At 38.5% G+C, this 21,342-nt stretch overlaps 1 protein-coding gene across 2 annotated transcripts in view; it reads left to right on the forward strand.

Moving 5' to 3' along the window:
• ttll7 (tubulin tyrosine ligase-like family, member 7) overlaps window positions 1–21,342 on the forward strand; it is a 181,146-nt gene that overhangs the window by 129,604 nt on the left and 30,200 nt on the right. For both annotated transcript variants that reach the window (XM_062028630.1, XM_062028631.1), the window contains exons 16-19: window positions 36–322; window positions 3,604–3,738; window positions 5,300–5,380; window positions 20,510–20,670. In XM_062028630.1, coding sequence (XP_061884614.1) covers window positions 36–322; window positions 3,604–3,738; window positions 5,300–5,380; window positions 20,510–20,670 — 664 coding nt within the window. The remainder of the gene's footprint in view (window positions 1–35; window positions 323–3,603; window positions 3,739–5,299; window positions 5,381–20,509; window positions 20,671–21,342) is intronic.

Raw genomic sequence — 21,342 nt, forward strand, 5'->3', positions numbered from 1 at the left:
GTGCACTTCCTGTTTCCTCCCATTGCTTCCTGCAGGCCGCATGCATTGGAAGCCAGCAGTCAAGCCCACCAAAACAAGCCCCGCCCCCTCCGTGTCTCCGACCCCCTCCGGACCAATCAGACGCTCCATCTCCTGTCCCCGCTCCATCGCGTCCTTGTCGTCGCCCGGTGAAGTGCGAGCTCCGTCAACAAGACCCGCCTCTCACGTCGCCACGCTGGCGCGGCCCGGCTCCGCCACGCTGCGCTCTCATTCGCTGAGTCGCAGTGGCTCCGCCCACCGGGTGCCGCACAGCAACAGCTTGGGAACCATCCAGTCCAGCATGGTGAGGTTTCACGCACACACACACACACACACACACACACACACACACACACACACACACACACACACACGCACACACACACACACAAAGTCCCCTCTTCAATATTCAAAGTAAGTTGAGACGTCCGTCAAAATAATTTTCTTCATTAAATCATGTTTTACAACTTTCCTCTGGCAAGATTACACTCCAAGATTTACAACTTCAATAATGTACTTCTTATACACCCTAATAGTTTTTATTACTCCACACTAACTTTTTCATTGGATTTGTTGGATTTTATTTCATGTTTTAATATTGTCACAGTTCAGTATGGAAGCTTCTTTACGCCACAAAACAAGAAATACCTCAATGGTAAGTCATAACTAGGAGATAAAAAGTCAAAGTTATGAGATAAAAAGTCATAGTTATGAGATTAAAAAAATCAAAATTATGAGATTAAAAAGTCAAAGTTATGAGATTCCGAAAAAAAAAAAATAATAATAATTTCCCCTCGGGGATTAATAAAGTACTTCTGATTATGATTATGATTTAAAAAAAAATCGAAGTTATGAGATAAAAAGTCAAAGATATGAGATAAAAAGTCATAACTATGAGATAAAAAGTCAAAGTTATGAGATAAAAAGTCTTAATTAGGAGATACAAAGTCAAAGTTATGAGATAAAAAGTCATAGTTATGAGATTAAAAAATCCAAATAATGAGATTCCGAAAAAAATAAAATAATAACAATTTCCCCTCGGGCATTAATAAAGTACTTCTGATTATGATTATGATTTTGATAAATCGAAGTTCTGCGATGAGGTGGCGACTTGTCCAGGGTGTACCCCGCCTTCCGCCCGATTGTAGCTGAGATAGGCTCCAGCGCCCCCCCGCGACCCCGAAGGGAATAAGCGGTAGAAAATGGATGGATGGATAAATCGAAGTTACGAGATAAAAAGTCAAAGTTATGAGATAAAAAGTCATAATTAGGAGATAAAAAGTGGAAGTTATGAGATAAAACGTCATAACTACGAGATAAAAAGTCCTACTTATGAGCTAAAAAGTCAAAATGATGATATAAAAAGTCTTAATTATGAGATAAAAAGTCAAAAATTATGAGATTAAAAAGTCCTAATTAGGAGATACAAAGTCAACGTTATGAGATAAAAATTCAAAGTTATGAGATAAAAAGTCTTAATTATGAGATAAAAAAGTAAAAAATTATGAGATAAAAAGTCCTAATTAGGAGATACAAAGTCAAAATTATCAGATTAAAAAGTCAAAGTTATGAGATTCCGAAAAAAATAAAATAAATAATAATCATAATAATTTCCCCTCAGGGATTAATAAAGTACTTCTGATTAGGATTAGGATTCTGATAAATCAAAGTTACGAGATAAAAAGTCAAAGATATGAGATAAAAAGTCATAACTATGAGATAAAATGTCAAAGTTATGAGATATCAGTATATATCAGTATCAATATAGTATATCAGTATATATTATATACTGTATATATAATATGTATATATTACATATGTGTTATATTTTATATTTCTACTAAGGTACTTTTTTAGTCTACTTGATACATTTTGTTTTCGCCCTCTTTTTGTGCCCTTGTGTGCATTATCCTTTCCATCCTTATCCTTTCCAACCTTTGGAACTGAGCTACTGTGTGGAACAATTTCAATAAAGTTTGTCTAATCTAATAACAAGTCCAAATTATGAGATAAAAAGTCTTAATTAGGAGATAACAAGTCTTAATTAGGAGATAAAAAGTTACAATTATGAGATAAAAAGTCTTAATTAGGAGATAAAAAGTTACAATTATGAGAGAAAAAGTCAAAGCTAAGAGAAAAAAAGTTGAAGTTATGAGATCAAAAGTCAAAGATATGAGATCAAAAGTCAAAATTATGAGATAAAAAGTCAAAGTTATGAGATAAAAAGTCAAAGTTATAAGATAAAAAGTGTACGTTATGAGATAAAAAGTCGAAGTTGTGAGATAAAAAGTCAGTTATGAGATAAAAAGTCAAAGTTATGAGATAAAAAGTCAAAGATATGAGGTAAAAAGTCAAAATTATGAGATAGAAAGTCAAAGTTATAAGATAAAAAGTGTACGTTATGAGATAAAAAGTCGAAGTTGTGAGATAAAAAGTCAGTTATGAGATAAAAAGTCAAAGTTATGAGATAAAAAGTCAAAGATATGAGATAAAAAGTCAAAATTACGAGATAGAAAGTCAAAGTTATGAGATAAAAAGTCAAAGATATGAGATAAAAAGTCAAAATTATGAGATAGAAAGTCAAAGTTATGAGATAAAAAGTCTTAATTAGGAGATAAAAAGTTAAAATGATGACAGAAAAAGTCAAAGTTATGAGAAAAAAAGTCAAAGTTATGACAGAAAAAGTCAAAGTTGTGAGATAAAAAGTCAAAGATATGAGATAAAAAAATCAAAGATATGAGATAAAAAGTCAAAATTATGAGATAAAAAGTCCAAGTTATGAGATAAAAAGTCAGTTATGAGATAAAAAGTCCAAGTTATGAGATAAAAAGTCAAAGTTATGAGATAACAAGTCAAAGTTCTGAGATAAAATGTCAAAGATATGAGATAAAAAGTTAAAATTATGAGATAAAAAGTCAAAATTATGAGATAAAAAGTCGAAGTTATATAAGCCACTCCCACAGAATTTTTGACAAAAATATATATTTTCCATATATTAGCCGCACTGGACTATAAGTCACAGATATATATATGAATTTACTGAGGAATTTGTGAAAGTGAAACAATACAAAAAGAATGTAAGTTAATAATACTAACACAGACACTTGTAAACATGTTAGCATGTTAGCTAATGCTAACGACGCTGGCTTCATTACATTACGATAGCGCACACAAATATGCATGAAAACACTCCTACAGACATTTAGTAAGTAAGAATAGTTTTAGTTATATTGTAAAATTTACAAACGTTGCTCGGAGTGACGAATGAAGAATCCGTACGAGTAAAAACGCTATGGACGGCTAGAAGACGGAACGGCACTTCTACTTACGGTTTAAAACTTTAAAAAGCAGGAATTCACATTTGCCCGCAGTGAGCAATGTCAATCAAAAGATGGCGCCACAGCACAAACATACCTCTTTAGTGTTTTTACCAGGTTTTTTTTTTACTATTTGCATTACAGCGAGAAAAAAATCCATAAATTAGCTGCACCATTTTTGTTTGCCGCAGGGTACAAAGCGTAGGAAATTAGTACCGGTAATTGTTTTATTGAATATAGTGATTATATTATATGTTTGATTTATCAGGGCGATCCACTAATCAACCTGAGGAGTCAAGAGCAGGAGGCGGAGCTTGTGCGTCAAACACTGACTGCTCTCATGGCCATGAGGATACGATTTCCCGGTAAAACGGAGGAGGAGGCGGAGTCAGTGCTGGATGAGGTGGGTGGAGCACATCTTATTGTCTTCTCTGTGCGACAATAATGTTTGTTGACGCTTTAGCAACTGGAGACTAAAGATGCAAACAATAGCAAGTGTCAACACCACCAAGGCCAGAAGCCCCTCTGAGGTCTGATGCCACCACTGTGAATGTTGGAAAGCACTTTAAATGTTAGTCATATCCTAATGTTGACCATACCTTCTCGCCGTGGCCCCAACATTGGACGGCGAAACGCCAACGCGTCGTAACGGTCCTCGCTAGCGGCTAACGTCCTTCCACAGTGCAGCTTCTAGGATGGGATTAGTTACAATGTTATTTTTATACCGTTAAAAAAGAAGAAGCAAAACCGAAAAGCAAAGAAACAAAATCATGAAAACAATGAAAGTGTACAAAAATATGAATATTGGCATCAAAAACATTCACCACAAATATTGTATTTTTTCAATGTTTGTATTTATTTGTTGCCAATACAACTTTTTCTACAATGTCAATTTTTTTAAATACCAAATGTTACAGCTAGCATTTTAGCATGCTAACACTAGCATGCTAGATTTAAAAAACAGGTATACACCTCAGGGTCATATGTTTCAACATGTCCCTAAAGCTAACTGTAAGCATGCTATTATTAGCATGGTACTGTTAGCATGCTCACTTGGACTTGTTTCTTCAGCATTGTCCACAGGTTTAAGCCAGGACTTTGGGAAGGCCATTCTCAAACCTTCATTCTAGCCTGATTTAGCCATTCCTTTACCACTTTTGACCGGTGTTTGGGGGTCATTGTGGTCACCTGCTTCACTGCAGCTTGCTTTCTGATCAGCAGGGGCTTGTATGCAGGAATTAGCATCACAGATCGATGGTCCGAGGAGCCGAGGTGGGGGCGGGGTTGCAGCTTTAAACGCATGCTTAATATTGCTGTGCATGCTTAATATTGCTGTACACCATGTCCGGCATGCTTCCACCCCGGGGTGCGAAATTCACATATTGATAAAAATGGGGGAACACAGTTTTCATGTTAGCTTGATTAAAGTCTCCTGCCACTAATGCAACAAAATGTCATTCTTTTCTGTACTGTATAGTTCAAATTTGAATGACAGTAAAAAGGAAGTCTAAGTCTAATTGTCCTGTTGGAACACCCAACAAGACCCAACCTCCGGGCTGATGATTTTAGCTTGTCCTGAAGAATTTGGAGCTAATCCTCCTTTTTCATTGTCCCATTTAAAGCAGCAGTTCCATTGGCAGCAAAACAGGCCCAGAGCATAATACTACCACCACCATGCTTGACGGTAGGGCTGGTGTTCCTGGGATTAAAGGCCTCACCTTTTCTCCTCCAAACATATTGCTGGGTATTGTGGCCAAACAGCTCCATTTTTGTTCCATCTGACATCACATGGACAAAGATAAGACCTTCTGGAGGAAAGTTCTGTGGTCAGATGGAACAAAAATAAAAAAAAAAGAGATTTTAAAACTGGTGTAATGTGAGCCCGCCTTCTGGCCTGGTCATGACGCTTCAGCACCGCGTGACTGTCCCGGATCTTTGGTGACGCCACAACTTTGTGTCGGCAGATCCTTGACCAGTGGAAACATCACAAGGCGAAGGTGGCGTCCTACTGGCTGGTCAAGCTGGACTCCACCAAGCAACGCAAGGTCAGTCTCAAGATTCTCTTCTCACCGCACAATGTTTGACCTCCACTTCTTCAGGGAGCACAACGGGACAAAAAGATGCTTTTGTCTGGAAAAACAACTTTTTGCACTTGCGATATTGCGGCCGGTACGATGTCAGCATGTTCATGCAGTACTTGTGGCTGCTTTTGTAGTACTTGTACACACTACATGTACTTTGTTATGATGCAGTACATAGAAGTGTACTATTTACTTCTCAGGACCATTTGCACGTAGGCATTCATTTCAGTTTGTCCTAGGCGTGTTACCGTAGTCAGGAAGTAGTCTTTGCCATTACGCTGTCTTTTGCCGAGTCCATCAAAGTGTTAATACTGTAAGTAATGTACTTATTGCACAGCAGCGGTTCGAATAGAGTTTTAGTTTTCATTACCGAATTTGGAGGTGTTGATATCGCCATGTAACACCTCTAATGCTAAGTGGTAGCATGTGTATGGTATATCCAATGTAAATTAGCATCAAGCTAGCACATTTGTTTTAATGCATTTCCTTCATGTTGAAATGTCACAGACAACTTACTTTGTCTTTCATGTAACTTGTATTGAAATACTTTATTTCTGTTTATTCTCTTTTTACAGTGTTTTAAAGTAAATACTCTTAAATGGCGGTATATGTATATACATTTGTGTATATATGTATATACACATGTGTATGTGTATATATGTAGATATGCGTGTTTATGTATATATACATGTGTATGTGTATATATGTAGATATGCGTGTTTATGTATATATACATGTGTATGTGTATATATGTACATATGCGTATGCATATATACATGTGTATGTGTATATATGTAGATATGCGTGTTTATGTATATATACATGTGTATGTGTATATATGTAGATATGCGTATGTATATATACATGTGTATGTGTATATATGTAGATATGCGTGTTTATGTATATATACATGTGTATGTGTATATATGTAGATATGCGTGTTTATGTATATATACATGTGTATGTGTATATATGTACATATGCATATGCATATATACATGTGTATGTGTATATATGTAGATATGCGTGTTTATGTATATATACATGTGTATGTGTATATATGTACATATGCGTATGTATATATACATGTGCATGTGTATATATGTAGATATGCGTGTTTATGTATATATACATGTGTATGTGTATATATGTAGATATGCGTAGGTATATATACATGTATATGTGTATATATGTAGATATGCGTGTTTATGTATATATACATGTGTATGTGTATATATGTACACATGTGTATGTGTATATATGTAGATATGCGTAGGTATATATACATGTATATGTGTATATATGTAGATATGCGTGTTTATGTATATATACATGTGTATGTGTATATATGTACATATGCGTATGTGTATATATGTAGATATGCGTGTTTATGTATATATACATGTATATGTGTATATATGTAGATATGCGTGTTTATGTATATATACATGTGTATGTGTATATATGTACATATGCGTATGTATATATACATGTGTATGTGTATATATGTAGATATGCGTGTTTATGTATATATACATGTGTATGTGTATATATGTAGATATGCGTAGGTATATATACATGTATATGTGTATATATGTAGATATGCGTGTTTATGTATATATACATGTGTATGTGTATATATGTACATATGCGTATGTGTATATATGTAGATATGCGTGTTTATGTATATATACATGTATATGTGTATATATGTAGATATGCGTGTTTATGTATATATACATGTGTATGTGTATATATGTACATATGCGTATGTATATATACATGTGTATGTGTATATATGTAGATATGCGTGTTTATGTATATATACATGTGTATGTGTATATATGTACATATGCGTATGTGTATATATGTAGATATGCGTGTTTATGTATATATACATGTATATGTGTATATATGTAGATATGCGTGTTTATGTATATATACATGTGTATGTGTATATATTTATATATACATGTATTTATGTAGATATGCATGTTTATGTATATATACATGTGTATGTGTATATATGTAAATACACATATACATATACATATACATATACATACGCATATCTACATATATACACATACACATGTATATATACATAAACACGCATATCTACATATATACACATACACATGTATATATAAAGTTAATATATAATTATAATATTTTTATATCCATTTAATATTATTATATCTATATAAATACACACTATTATATATATATATATAAATACATATTATATGTACAGTATATATATATATATATATACACACTGTATATAAGCTCAGTATGTATTTATATATACGGTACATTTAATAATATTAAATGGATATCTAAAAAAATCTAATTAGATATTAACATTGTGTGAAAGTTGGACTCCTACATTGTTTACTTCCATAATGACCTCCTTAAAGTTTTGTAATCAATCCTAAAAATGAAGCATGTAAAATGCAGCAAACATGGATAATTGTGGCGAGTTTAGTATTTCCCCACAAAGTTGAGTGAGCAGGTGGTGTCATGTGTGTGTTGGCTTGTTTGGATTGGGTCATATTCCTTATTAAATCCTCCCGAGCCAAAGTGAAGACAGTGGTTTGGACGTCCATGATTTAGTTGAACAGACAGGAGTGAAGAAGAAGTAGAAGTTGTTCATATATTTACTGTACACTTCCAAAATGAAACAAAACAAGCTCATTTCCCACAGATATAATCCTCCACCTGTTCTTTGATATCTGACATCCCATGTAGATATCTGCTCAGAACACCCCGATTTGTTGATGTTTGGTTGTAACATGTGACTGTTTTGGCACTGAAGTGTCGTGGTCAAACATGCATAATGAAGTGTCGTGGTGAAAGATGCATAATGAAGAGCATGTTATTTAACAGCTGCATCCTATCAGGCTAAGAGAGAAAGCAGACAAAGCCTGACCTCCTTCTCCCCAGCTACATCCTCCCTGGAGGATGCTGAGGCCTTTCTAGGCCCGCCGGGAGATGTAGTCTTCCCAACACTTCTCATTGTTGTTGCATTTTTATTGAGAGTTTAGGTCATTAGAAATGATCCTTTAAGCACATCCAAGACGCTTCTTCTCACACACCCACAACCACTGGATCTTTTCCTCATCATTATGCTACTAACATTTGAAAGCCACCTTCATGGAAAGTATACATACATATATATATATATATATATATATATATATATATATATATATATATATATATATATATATATATATATATATATATATATATATATATATATATATATATATATATATATATATATATGTACATACACGCACACACACTCATATATATACTTATATCTCGATATATATATATACACTTATATAGAATAGAATAGAATGGACTTTATAGTCATTATATTTGCATATAACGAGATTAAGGACTCCAACTTAAGGTATGGTAGTGGGAACAAATATGGGGTAAAAATAAATTAAATTATACAACAGGTAATGAAGAAAAAACTAACAATTGAAATAAACAGACTACCATCCAATACAAATAATAAGCAATCCTGTACAATATACAAAACACTATTGAAATACAAAATACTGTACAATATACAGAACAAGACAAGAGTACCTGAGTAATAAATAACAATCAGTGTCGGACGTATTGCACTTGAAGGGTAATATTGCACAGTAGGGTATTAGGGTATGATATTGTATAGGAGTGAATTATTATTATAAGTTAGAGTTCAAGATGGTGACAGCTCTGGGAAAGAAGCTGTCTCTGAGCCTGTTTGTTCTGGCTCTGATGCACCTGTAACGCCTGCCCCATGGTAGCAGGTGGAACAGGTGGAAGCCAGGGTGTGTGCTGTCCTTGGTGATGCTTTTTGCTCTGTTGAGGCAGCGGGAGTTGTGTAAAGCCTTCAGGGAGGGGAGGGGGCAGCCCAGGATTTTTTGTGCATATTATATACATATACATATACATATTATATTAATATAATGGATGTATAATTAATAATCAATATAATTGTCTATTAAGAGTATGTGAAAGTTTGACTCCTACATTGTTTACTTCCATGACAACATCCTTAAAATGTTGTAATCAATCAGCAATCTCCAGCAGCTAAAATGTGCCCAACATGGATAAGTGTGGAGTGTTGTGCATGTTTCCCATCATGCATTGTCATTGATTTAAACGGGTGTTCTGAATAGTGCATGGATGTTCTTTTTTTACAATATGCACAATTTGTGTAATATTGGCTTTTTTTTTTTTTTGCACCATGACTAGGGAAGGTTGTTTGCATTGGGTCGCACAGGTAAATCCTCTGCTCGGCTTCATTCGCACCGTGATAAGGGGTCATCAGCCTGAATTAATCACGTCGTCCACCAGATGGCGACCAAGCAGCAGCCTGTAACTTGACTTTTTAAAAGTCATGACCCCCCGCCGGCCAAATTGAAGACGTAGTTTGCACACCCCTGCTTTACATTTTAGTCAACATTGACTGTCATTTTAAGGAAGTGAGTCCGTATGTGCCCACATAGGGACGGATACTGGTCAGACATTGTAACACAACACCTGTGGAAATAGTCAAGTGTGGGAATGATGACCTTTGAAGTGAAAAGCCATTACAGCCAAAAGCCAGATCAAAACATCTGACACAAACAAATACGAGGCGCATGTCCACGTCCTCAAAGGATGGCAGGGAAAGAGAAGAAGTTGTGAGAGGGCGCCCAGTAGGTGTGTCCCTAATGATGCCATCTCACAGCCGCCCACCTTTGTTGGGCTTTGGAGTGCAGCCGCCTAACGAGCAGCAGGCACGGGTCACACATGCCAGCTCATCACCATACCCAAACACGCGTGTGTGCGTGTGTGCGTGTGTGCGTGTGTGTGTGTGTGTGTGTGTGTGTGTGTGTGTGTGTGTGTGTGTGTGTGTGTGTGTGTGTGTGTGTGTGTGTGCGTGTGTGTGTGTGTGTGTGTGTGTGCTCATCTATCAGTTTGTCTGACAGCGTGTACATGCGTCCCGCTCAAGGCAAATCTTGTCTGGTCCCGCCACAAACACACCCCCACACACACAAACACACACACACACACACGCACACACACACACACACTCACACACACACACTCCAGCTGACAGGCCCATCAGTAATGAGGAGGCAGGAATCAGACGTCCAAAAAGCCGCAGCACGGCTCTCTGATAGGAGGCGAGGAAAGGAAGAAAGGTGAGGGAGAGATGGAGCGTGTCCTCATATTCTGACACATTGTGTCCAACATTGACATTGTTACTGCAATTAGTCCTAGCCTTGGTACTTTTCCCACACACACACACACACACACACACACACACACACACACACTTGCTTGCTTGCTTAGGCGGTCCATCGTAGTCGAAGATGACGTAGCTTCCATTTTGTTGCTCTGGTCGGTGGCTATCGTTGCTGACGACGATGCCACTCCATATGACTATGAAGTCCGATCCTGGAACCACACGTCCTGCTACAGTGGGGACATGTCAGGCCTGGATCAGGGGGATGGGATGGTTCTGGAACTGCAGGGTGGTGTCTTCGCCTCCGCTGATCCCTCCGGTGTTGGTTCCGACACTCCTCCAGATACATGACCCCGTCATGGCATAGCGAGCGCCACAACGATCGATTGGCTGCAGCTGTCTCAAGTTCGTAGGGTTTGATGTTGCACCTCTTCAATATCCCTTTCAGTTGGTCTTTGTACCGCAGCTTTTGTCCTCCGGGCTTTCTGCTGGCTGAAAGGAGCTGACCATAAAGCATCTGACGAGGCAAACGGTGTCCTGGCATCCGGATGGTGTGACCAACCCACCGGAGTTGTCGCTGTGCCAGGGTGGCCTCTATGCTCATGGACTCAGTGCGCTGTAAGATGTCCGTATGAGGAACTCGATCCTGCCATGTGATGCCAAGAATGCGTTGGAGATATCTGATGTTAAATGCATCAAGGCAGCGGATGTGTCTGCGGTATATTGTCCAGGCTTCTGACCCATACAGCAGAGTTGAAACACACACCGCCCTGTAGACAGACACTTTCGTTGAGGTTCGAAGGTGGTTGTTTTCAAACACCCGGGAGCGCAGTCTTCCAAAGGCAGAGGAGGCTGAGTTGATACGAGCCTGGATGTCATCATCGATCTGGCATGTTGGGGTCAGAGTACTGCCGAAGTAGCAAAATTGCTCAACGAGTTTGAGGGGTGTGCCGCTGATGGTAAAGACAGGGGGTGTAGGGGATGGGGACCTCTCCTGGATGAGAACCTCTGTTTTCTGGATGTTGATCACCAGACCTAGTGAGCGGTAGACTGATGACATAGTGTCTAGTGCATGCTGCATGGCATCAGGAGTGTGGGCGAGGAGTGCGCAGTCGTCTGCATATTGCAGCTCCTGGATGTTGGTGCCTGACATCTTCGTCTTTGCCTGTAGGCGCCGGATGTTGAATAGGCTCCCATCCAGGCGAAACTCGATGGAGACACCACTATCCTTTGTGATGGACTGGCGGAATAGGAGTGTGGCTGCTGCCAGGAAGAGATTGAAGATCGCTGGGGCCAGTACACACCCCTGCTTCACCCCTACTTTCACTGGGAAAGAGGGGGACTGTTCACTGCCTACAAGTACACAGGCCTGCATACCATCGTGAAACTGTTTTAGGATGCTGAGAAACTTGGGGGGGACACCAAACTTCCTGAGGATGCTCCAGAGCAAATCACGGTCAACTGTGTCAAAGGCCTTGGTGAGGTCAATAAAGGTAATATAGAGGTCCTTGTTTTGTTCCCTGCATTTCTCCTGGATTTGACGGGCAGCGAAGATCATGTCTAGTGTACTTCGGTTCTTTCTGAAGCCACACTGTGTCTCTGGGAGGATGCCCTCTGTTAGAAATGAAAGGCGAGAAAGCATAATTTTCGCAAGTACCTTGCCGGCCACTGAGAGAAGGGAGATACCACGACTGTTTCCACAAGATGATTTATCTCCTTTCTTCTTGTAGATGGTGACAATGTTGCTGTCTTTCCATTCTTGAGGCAGGGCCTCCCTGTGCCAGATGGCTAGTATGAAATGAAACAGCTTCCGCTTCAGTAGATAGCCTCCCTTCTTCAGTATCTCAGCCGGAATTCCGTCAGGGCCAGGGCTCTTGTTGTTTTTGAGGCTCCTGATTGCAGTAAGGACCTCACTGAACATGGGGGGATCATCAAGGAAGGGAGAAGGCGGGAGATCTGGGAGTGCATAGAGCACTGATGGATCAGAGGGGTTTATTTTATTGAGCAGTGAGTCGAAGTGCTCAGCCCAACGCTCAAGAATTTGTTGTTTATCCTTGAATAACACGTGTCCGTCTGCGGATCTTACTGGAGCGATGCTTCGCTTTTGTGGGCCATAGATGGATTTTGCAGCAGCGTAGAATGCGTAGGTATTATTAGCATCTGCATATCCCTGGATCTCCTGGGCTTTTTTGAGCCACCACTCATTTTCCATGAACCGCAGTTGTTTCTGTGTCTCAGCTCTGGTTGTTTTATAATGGTGGAGGAGTGATGGAGAGTGAGGGTTGGAGAGCAGGGCAGCATGGGCTTTGCGCTTGGCGTCCAGCAGCTCCTGTATTTCTACCGAGCTGTTGTCAAACCAGTCTTGATGGTGCTTCTGAGTAAAGCCGATGGTTTCAGAGGCAGCTTGATGTAATGTTGACCTCAGTTTTGCCCACTCACTGTCCATGTCACAGGTGGTACCGTAATCCTCCAAGGTGGAAAGCCCCGCAGCTAGCTTGCTGCGGTAGTGAGATGTACACTCTGGAGAATCCAGGGCCCTGCAGTTCAGTCGCTTTCTTGGCTGCTGTTTCTTGTGCGGGGGTCGGATTTTCATCCTCAGCTTGGATCTGATCAGCCGGTGGTCAGTCCAGCATTCAGCCCCACGTAAGGCCCTGGTTACGCAGACGTATTGTCGATCTTGTTGTCGTGTAATTATATAGTCCAGCAGGTGCCAATGTTTGGACCGTGGGTGCATCCAAGATGTTATGTATTTCTTTTTTAACTGAAAAATTGTGTTAGTGATGAGAAGTTGGTGCTCAGAGCACAGAGAGAGGAGTCGAATGCCGTTGTTGTTTATTTTCCCAGATCCATGAGGCCCGATTGTTTTAGTCCAGAGCTGGGCATCTGTGCCAACTCGGGCATTGAAGTCACCCATGAGGACAAGCTTATCGGACTTAGGGACTCTGGATAGGGCAGCCGCAAGAGACTCGTAGAAGGCATCTTTGATGTTACTATCAGCATCCAGGGTAGGGGCATACGCACTGAGTAGCGTAGCAAACCGGCCTTTCACCAGGGGGATACGCCAGGTCATGAGCCGCTCACTGATGCCTTGGGGGGACTCTGGGATGTTATTGAGTAATTTGCTTTTTACAGCAAAGCCAACTCCATGGAGCCTACGTTCGCCTTCCGGGAGACCCTTCCAGAAGAAGGTGTAGCCTTCACCGACTTCTGTCAGGGAGTCTTCACCCGACAACCGAGTTTCGCTGAGTGCTGCGATGTCGACATTGTATCTCTTGAGCTCATGTGCAATGAGCGCCGTCCGTCTATGAGGTCTCTCCGTCCCATCCTGCGTGTCGAGGAGGGTGCGGACGTTCCAGGTAGCCAGGTGTATAGTCATATGCTTTCCTTTGTTATGTTTTCGACCGCAGTAGGGGATGCCTTGGTGGCTGCGGTTTGCCACCCAGGTGTGAGGAACAGACAATTTTTGGGTCACCTTTTCCAGACCCTTCCCCAATTTGGGGTGAGCAGTGCGGACCCTAAATGGGGCTGCTCAGTCGCATGGGCAGCTGCCGAAGGAAGATCATGTTCCTGATCCCAATCTTCACAACGACCATCACACCCATGCCGCCTCTGTGCAGGATTCAAGCTAGGAGCTCCCAGTCACATCCTTGACCTGCCCCCGTCGCTTTATCCTGTCGCCAGAGGACTTTTCGGAAGAAGCTGAAGCCTGCGCAAAGAGTGTATTTGTGTGAGGGATGGTGCGCGCAGTTCCTTCCCCCACAATCTTGGCCACACCCACCATATTCCAGTGGCACGAGAAAAACTTCAGACGACCTTCAGGTGAGTGCAGTTGCAGGGGACTGCCAGAGATCCGGTCTGCTGGAAACCTGCCCATGTGTGTGTCCCCGGAGCACAGATTTTTCATTTGGGGTTTACTCCCGTAGCCATACTGCCTCCCGGTTTTACCCACATGGCTGTGGGGTGCCTTCAGCACATTGCTTTTCTGTCAGGGTGTGCTCCCTTAGCCTTTGCCTAAATAAGCTGACCCACAAGGCAATGGGGCTATTTACCCATAGTTGGGGCAGGGTTGACGGGCGTCAGGGCGTGTTCCACACAAAGGTGGGCCTATACGCCACGTCTCTGGGGCCCACTGCTGCTCCGAGATCCCCTTCAGTTTAGTTCGGGGTCTGCAAAGACCCTTATCCGTGTGTGGCCACGAGGAGGCACTGAAGGAGTCTTGGTGGTGGAGAGGCTTTGTACCAGCAGGAGGAGACTTACACACTCGGCTCCTCTTTTCACCCCCCGAAGGGGGCTAGCTGGCGGCGGTAGCTGTAAGCAGAGAGTAGCAAGCAGAAAGCAACATGCACTATCTACAGACATCTCTCTACTTCTACTGCACTAGACGCGTCACACACACCCTGTGTGGATACACACACACCACACACACACACACACACACACACACACACACACACACACACACACACACACACACACACACACACACACACACACACACACACACTTCCTGAGACCTGAGAAAAATGCCTCCCTATTTAGGACCAGCCCTACTAGATATATAAAGAAGTGTATTTACAACATTAATAATATATACATACTATGCAAATATAAAAAAGCTTGTTGTGAAAAATGAGTTGGAATTTCACAAGAAAAAGGTCACAATTTCACAAGAACAACTTAGAATGTTGGCAGTATTATAATAAAAGTCCTCACTTTACTCAACGCGAGTCAACATTTGACAAGAAAAAGTGAACTTGTGTGCAATATTATGATAAAAGTTGGTAATTTACTCAATAACAGTCGCAGTTTTACAAGAAAAGCTTAACATTTTGTCAATTTTATGAAAAGAGTCGTAATTTTAGAAGAAAACTTTAACATTTCGGCAATATTATAATAATAATCGGAATTTTAATTATGACGAAAAGTCATAATTTTACTCAAAAATGTCACTATTTTACAAGAACAACAAAACAATTGGCAATATTGTGATAAACGTCAGAGTTTTATATAACAAATGTCGCCATTTTGCATTAAAAAGTTATAATTTTACATTAAAAAAAGTTATAATTTTACATTAAAAAAGTTATAATTTTACATTAAAAAAGGTATAATTTTACATTAAAAAAAAGTTATAATTTTACGAGAACATTTTGCAATATTACAGAAACAGAAAGAATATGAGAAATTGTTCCCAATTTCATAAGAACAAAGTTGACACATTGTGAGAAAAAGACTGAATAACTGAACTAAATAACTTTAGTTAATTAATTAATTAATTTGTTTATTTTTTTTGGTAATTAATTTTTAATCTTCATTATTTACTTCAGGGTTTTACAGCATGTCTCTTTATACATATTTAATAATTTTACTTTATTAATTTTGGCAAAAAATGGCTGCATTTTAGTTTCTTACACAGACTTGTTATTTCATATGTTGACCAGAGGGGGAGCACTTTTAAAAGCGACACACAGTCAATTTGAAAAAAGTTGTCCAGTACACACACACACACACACACACACACACATGCACACACACACACACACACACACACACACACACACACACACACACACACACACACACACACACACACACACACACACACACACACACACACCTTCCTGAGACCTGAGAAAAATGCCTCCCTCTTTAGGACCAGACTTTCTAGATATATAAAGAAGTGTATTTACAACAATAATAATATATACATACTATGCAAATATAAAAAATGAGTTAGAATTTCACAAGAAAAAGGTCACAATTTCACAAGAACAACTTAGAATGTTGGCAGTATTATAATAAAAGTCCTCATTTTACTCAACGCGAGTCAACATTTGACAAGAAAAAGTGAACATTTGTGCAATATTATGATAAAAGTTGGTATTTTACTCAATAACAGTCGCAATTTTACAAGAAAAGCTTAACATTTTGTCAGTTTTATGAAAAGAGTCGTAATTTTATAAGAAAACTTGGTAACATTTTGGCAATATTATAATAATAATCGGAATTTTAATTATGACGAAAAGCCATAATTTTACTCAAAAATGTCACTATTTTACAAGAACAACAAAAAAATTGGCAATATTGTGATAAACGTCAGAGTTTTATATGACGAATGTCGCCATTTTGCATTAAAAAGTTATAATTTTACATTAAAAAAAGTTATAATTTTACATTAAAAAGTTATAAATTTACATTAAAAAAGTTATAATTTTACATTAAAAAAAGTTATAATTTTACGAGAACATTTTTGCAATATTACAGAAACAGAAAGAATATGAGAAATTGTTCCCAATTTCATAAGAACAAAGTTGACACATTGTGAGAAAAAGACTGAATAACTGAACTAAATAACTTTAGTTAATTAATTAATTAATTTGTTTATTTTTTTTGGTAATTAATTTTTAATCTTCATTATTTACTTCAGGGTTTTACAGCATGTCTCTTTATACATATTTAATAATTTTACTTTATTAATTTTGGCAAAAAAATGGCTGCATTTCAGTTTCTTACACAGACTTGTTATTTCATATGTTGACCAGAGGGGGAGCACTTTTAAAAGCGACACACAGTCAATTTGAAAAAAGTTGTCCAGTACACACACACACACACACACACACACACACACACACACACACACACACACACACACACACACACACACACACACACACACACACACACACACACACACACACACACACACACAAACACACACACACACACTTCCTGAGACCTGAGAAAAATGCCTCCCTCTTTAGGACCAGACTTTCTAGATATATAAAGAAGTGTATTTACAACATTAATAATATATACATACTATGCAAATATAAAAAATGAGTTAGAATTTCACAATAAAAAGGTCACAATTTCACAAGAACAACTTAGAATGTTGGCAGTATTATAATAAAAGTCCTCATTTTACTCAACGCGAGTCAACATTTGACAAGAAAAAGTGAACATTTGTGCAATATTATGATAAAAGTTGGTATTTTACTCAATAACAGTCGCAATTTTACAAGAAAAGCTTAACATTTTGGCAATTTTATGAAAAGAGTCGTAATTTTATAAGAAAACTTGGTAACATTTTGGCAATATTATAATAATAATCGGAATTTTAATTATGACGAAAAGCCATAATTTTACTCAAAAATGTCACTATTTTAAAAGAACAACAAAACAATTGGCAATATTGTGATAAACATCAGAGTTTCATATGACAAATGTCACCATTTTGCATTAAAAAGTTATAATTTTACATTAAAAAAGTTATAATTTTACATTAAAAAAGTTATAATATTATATTAAAAAAGGTATAATTTTACATTAAAAAAAAGTTATAATTTTACGAGAACATTTTTGCAATATTACAGAAACAGAAAGAATATGAGAAAATGTTCCCAATTTCATAAGAACAAAGTTGACACATTGTGAGAAAAAGACTGAATAACTGAACTAAATAACTTTAGTTAATTAATTAATTAATTTGTTTATTTTTTTTGGTAATTAATTTTTAATCTTCATTATTTACTTCAGGGTTTTACAGCATGTCTCTTTATACATATTTAATAATTGTACTTTATTAATTTTGGCAAAAAATGGCTGCATTTCAGTTTCTTACACAGACTTGTTATTTCATATGTTGACCAGAGGGGGAGCACTTTTAAAAGCGACACACAGTCAATTTGAAAAAAGTTGTCCAGTACACACACACACACACACACGCACACACACGCGCGCACACACACACACACACACACACACACACACACACACACACACACACACACACACACACACACACACACACACACACACACACACACACACTTCCTGAGACCTGAGAAAAATGCCTCCCTCTTTAGGACCAGACTTTCTAGATATATAAAGAAGTGTATTTACAACATTAATAATATATACATACTATGCAAATATAAAAAAAATAGTTAGAATTTCACAAGAAAAAGGTCACAATTTCACAAGAACAACTTAGAATGTTGGCAGTATTATAATAAAAGTCCTCATTTTACTCAACACGAGTCAACATTTGACAAGAAAAAGTGAACATTTGTGCAATATTATGATAAAAGTTGGTATTTTACTCAATAACAGTCGCAATTTTACAAGAAAAGCTTAACATTTTGTCAATTTTATGAAAAGAGTCGTAATTTTATAAGAAAACTTGGTAACATTTTGGCAATATTATAATAATAATCAGAATTTTAATTATGACGAAAAGTCATAATTTTACTCAAAAATGTCACTATTTTACAAGAACAACAAAACAATTGGCAATATTGTGATAAACGTCAAAGTTTTATATGACAAATGTCGCCATTTTGCATTAAAAAGTTATAATTTTACATTAAAAAAAGTTATAATTTTACATTAAAAAAGTTATAATTTTACATTAAAAAAGGTATAATTTTACATTAAAAAAAAGTTATAATTTTACGAGAACATTTTGCAATATTACAGAAACAGAAAGAATATGAGAAATTGTTCCCAATTTCATAAGAACAAAATTGACACATTGTGAGAAAAAGACTGAATAACTGAACTAAATAACTTTAGTTAATTAATTAATTAATTTGTTTATTTTTTTTGGTAATTAATTTTTAATCTTCATTATTTACTTCAGGGTTTTACAGCATGTCTCTATATACATATTTAATTATTTCCTTTTATTAATTTTGGCCAAAAAATGGCTGCATTTCAGTTTCTTACACACACTTGTTATTTCATATGTTGACCAGAGGGGGAGCACTTTTAAAAGGGACACACAGTCAATTTGAAAAAAGTTGTCCAGTACACACACACACACACACACACACACACACACACACACACACACACACACACACACACACACACACACACACACACACACACACACACACACACGCACGCACACACACTCAGAGATGGCTCATTAAACATGCTGTATATCGCCTTATGGAGAGTGTGTGTGTGTGTGTGTGTGTGTGTGTGTGTGTGTGTGTGTGTGTGTGTGTGTGTGTGTGTGTGTGTGTGTGTGTGTGTGTGTGTGTGTGTGTGTGTGCAACATCTGTACTCCTTGAAGCGACTGCATTTCCTCAGAGTTACACAATAAAACATGTAGATTTTACAGTAAAACTGGTAGCCCAGTGGCTAGTGTTGTTGTTATAGTACATTCATGTTGTTACAGTGCATTCATGTTGTTACAGTACATTCATGTTGTTACAGTGCATTCATGTTGTTGCAGTGCATTCATGTTGTTACAGTGCATTCATGTTGTTGCAGTGCGTTCATGTTGTTACAGTGCATTCATGTTGTTACAGTGCATTCCTGTTGTTGCAGTGTGTTCATGTTGTTACAGTGCGTTCATGTTGTTACAGTGCGTTCATGTTGTTACAGTGCGTTCATGTTGTTACAGTGCGTTCATGTTGTTGCAGTGCATTCATGTTGTTACAGTGCATTCATGTTGTTACAGTGCATTCATGTTGTTACAGTGCGTTCATGTTGTTACAGTGCATTCATGTTGTTACAGTGCGTTCATGTTGTTGCAGTGCATTCATGTTGTTACAGTGCGTTCATGTTGTTACAGTGCGTTCATGTTGTTACAGTGCATTCATGTTGTTACAGTGCGTTCATGTTGTTGCAGTGCATTCATGTTGTTACAGTGCATTCATGTTGTTACAGTGCATTCATGTTGTTACAGTGCGTTCATGTTGTTACAGTGCATTCATGTTGTTACAGTGCATTCCTGTAAGTGTACAAGTGTAGTGGTTTTAGTGTCTGCCACTTTAAGTCAGTATGAGAACCAACAAGTCTCCACATCCATGAACTGAAAGAGTTGGTTCTTCTGTCAGGTTCTGGACATCGTGAGGACCAACGTGCGCTCGGCCCTGCAGCGCATCTGGAAGGAGCCAGATGTGGAAAGCCTCCACCTGTATCGCCTCTTCAACCGCATCTTCAGCAGGCTGCTGTGGAGTCACGGCCAGGGACTGTGGAACTGCTTCTCCAACTCTGGGTAAGTCTCACAGTCTGGACTCAGGGACTGTGGAACTGCTTCTCCAACACTGGGTAGTTGTCACAGTCTAGACTCAGGGACTGTGGAACTGCTTCTCCAACACTGGGTAAGTCTCACAGTCTGGACTCAGGGACTGTGGAACTGCTTCTCCAACACTGGGTAGTTGTCACAGTCTAGACTCAGGGACTGTGGAACTGCTTCTCCAACACTGGGTAAGTCTCACAGTCTGGACTCAGGGACTGTGGAACTGCTTCTCCAACACTGGGTAGGTCTCACAGTCTGGACTCAGGGACTGTGGAACTGCTTCTCCAACACTGGGTAGTTGTCACAGTCTAGACTCAGGGACTGTGGAACTGCTTCTCCAACACTGGGTAGTTGTCACAGTCTGGACTCTCACCTGCAGTTCTCACAGTCTGGACTCACATTGACTTGTGAGTCCAGCTGGCAGTAGTCTACAGTTTGTTTTTGTCGCGCCCTAAAACCTGTTAACGCTCTAAGTTATTACGCAGCAGCTGTTTGATTGTAACGTGCATCTCAGGTGTAGTTTCATTAACACATTTGGAGGCGTTGAAATCGCCGTGTAAAATTGCTAATGCTAATCAGTAGCACGTCAATAGCAAATCCAATGTACGCTAGCATCGATTTTAGCCTGGCTTTACTTACGTTAAAGCA

The sequence above is a fragment of the Entelurus aequoreus genome, linkage group LG19 (genome assembly GCF_033978785.1).
Source record: "Entelurus aequoreus isolate RoL-2023_Sb linkage group LG19, RoL_Eaeq_v1.1, whole genome shotgun sequence".
Taxonomy (NCBI): domain Eukaryota; kingdom Metazoa; phylum Chordata; class Actinopteri; order Syngnathiformes; family Syngnathidae; genus Entelurus; species Entelurus aequoreus.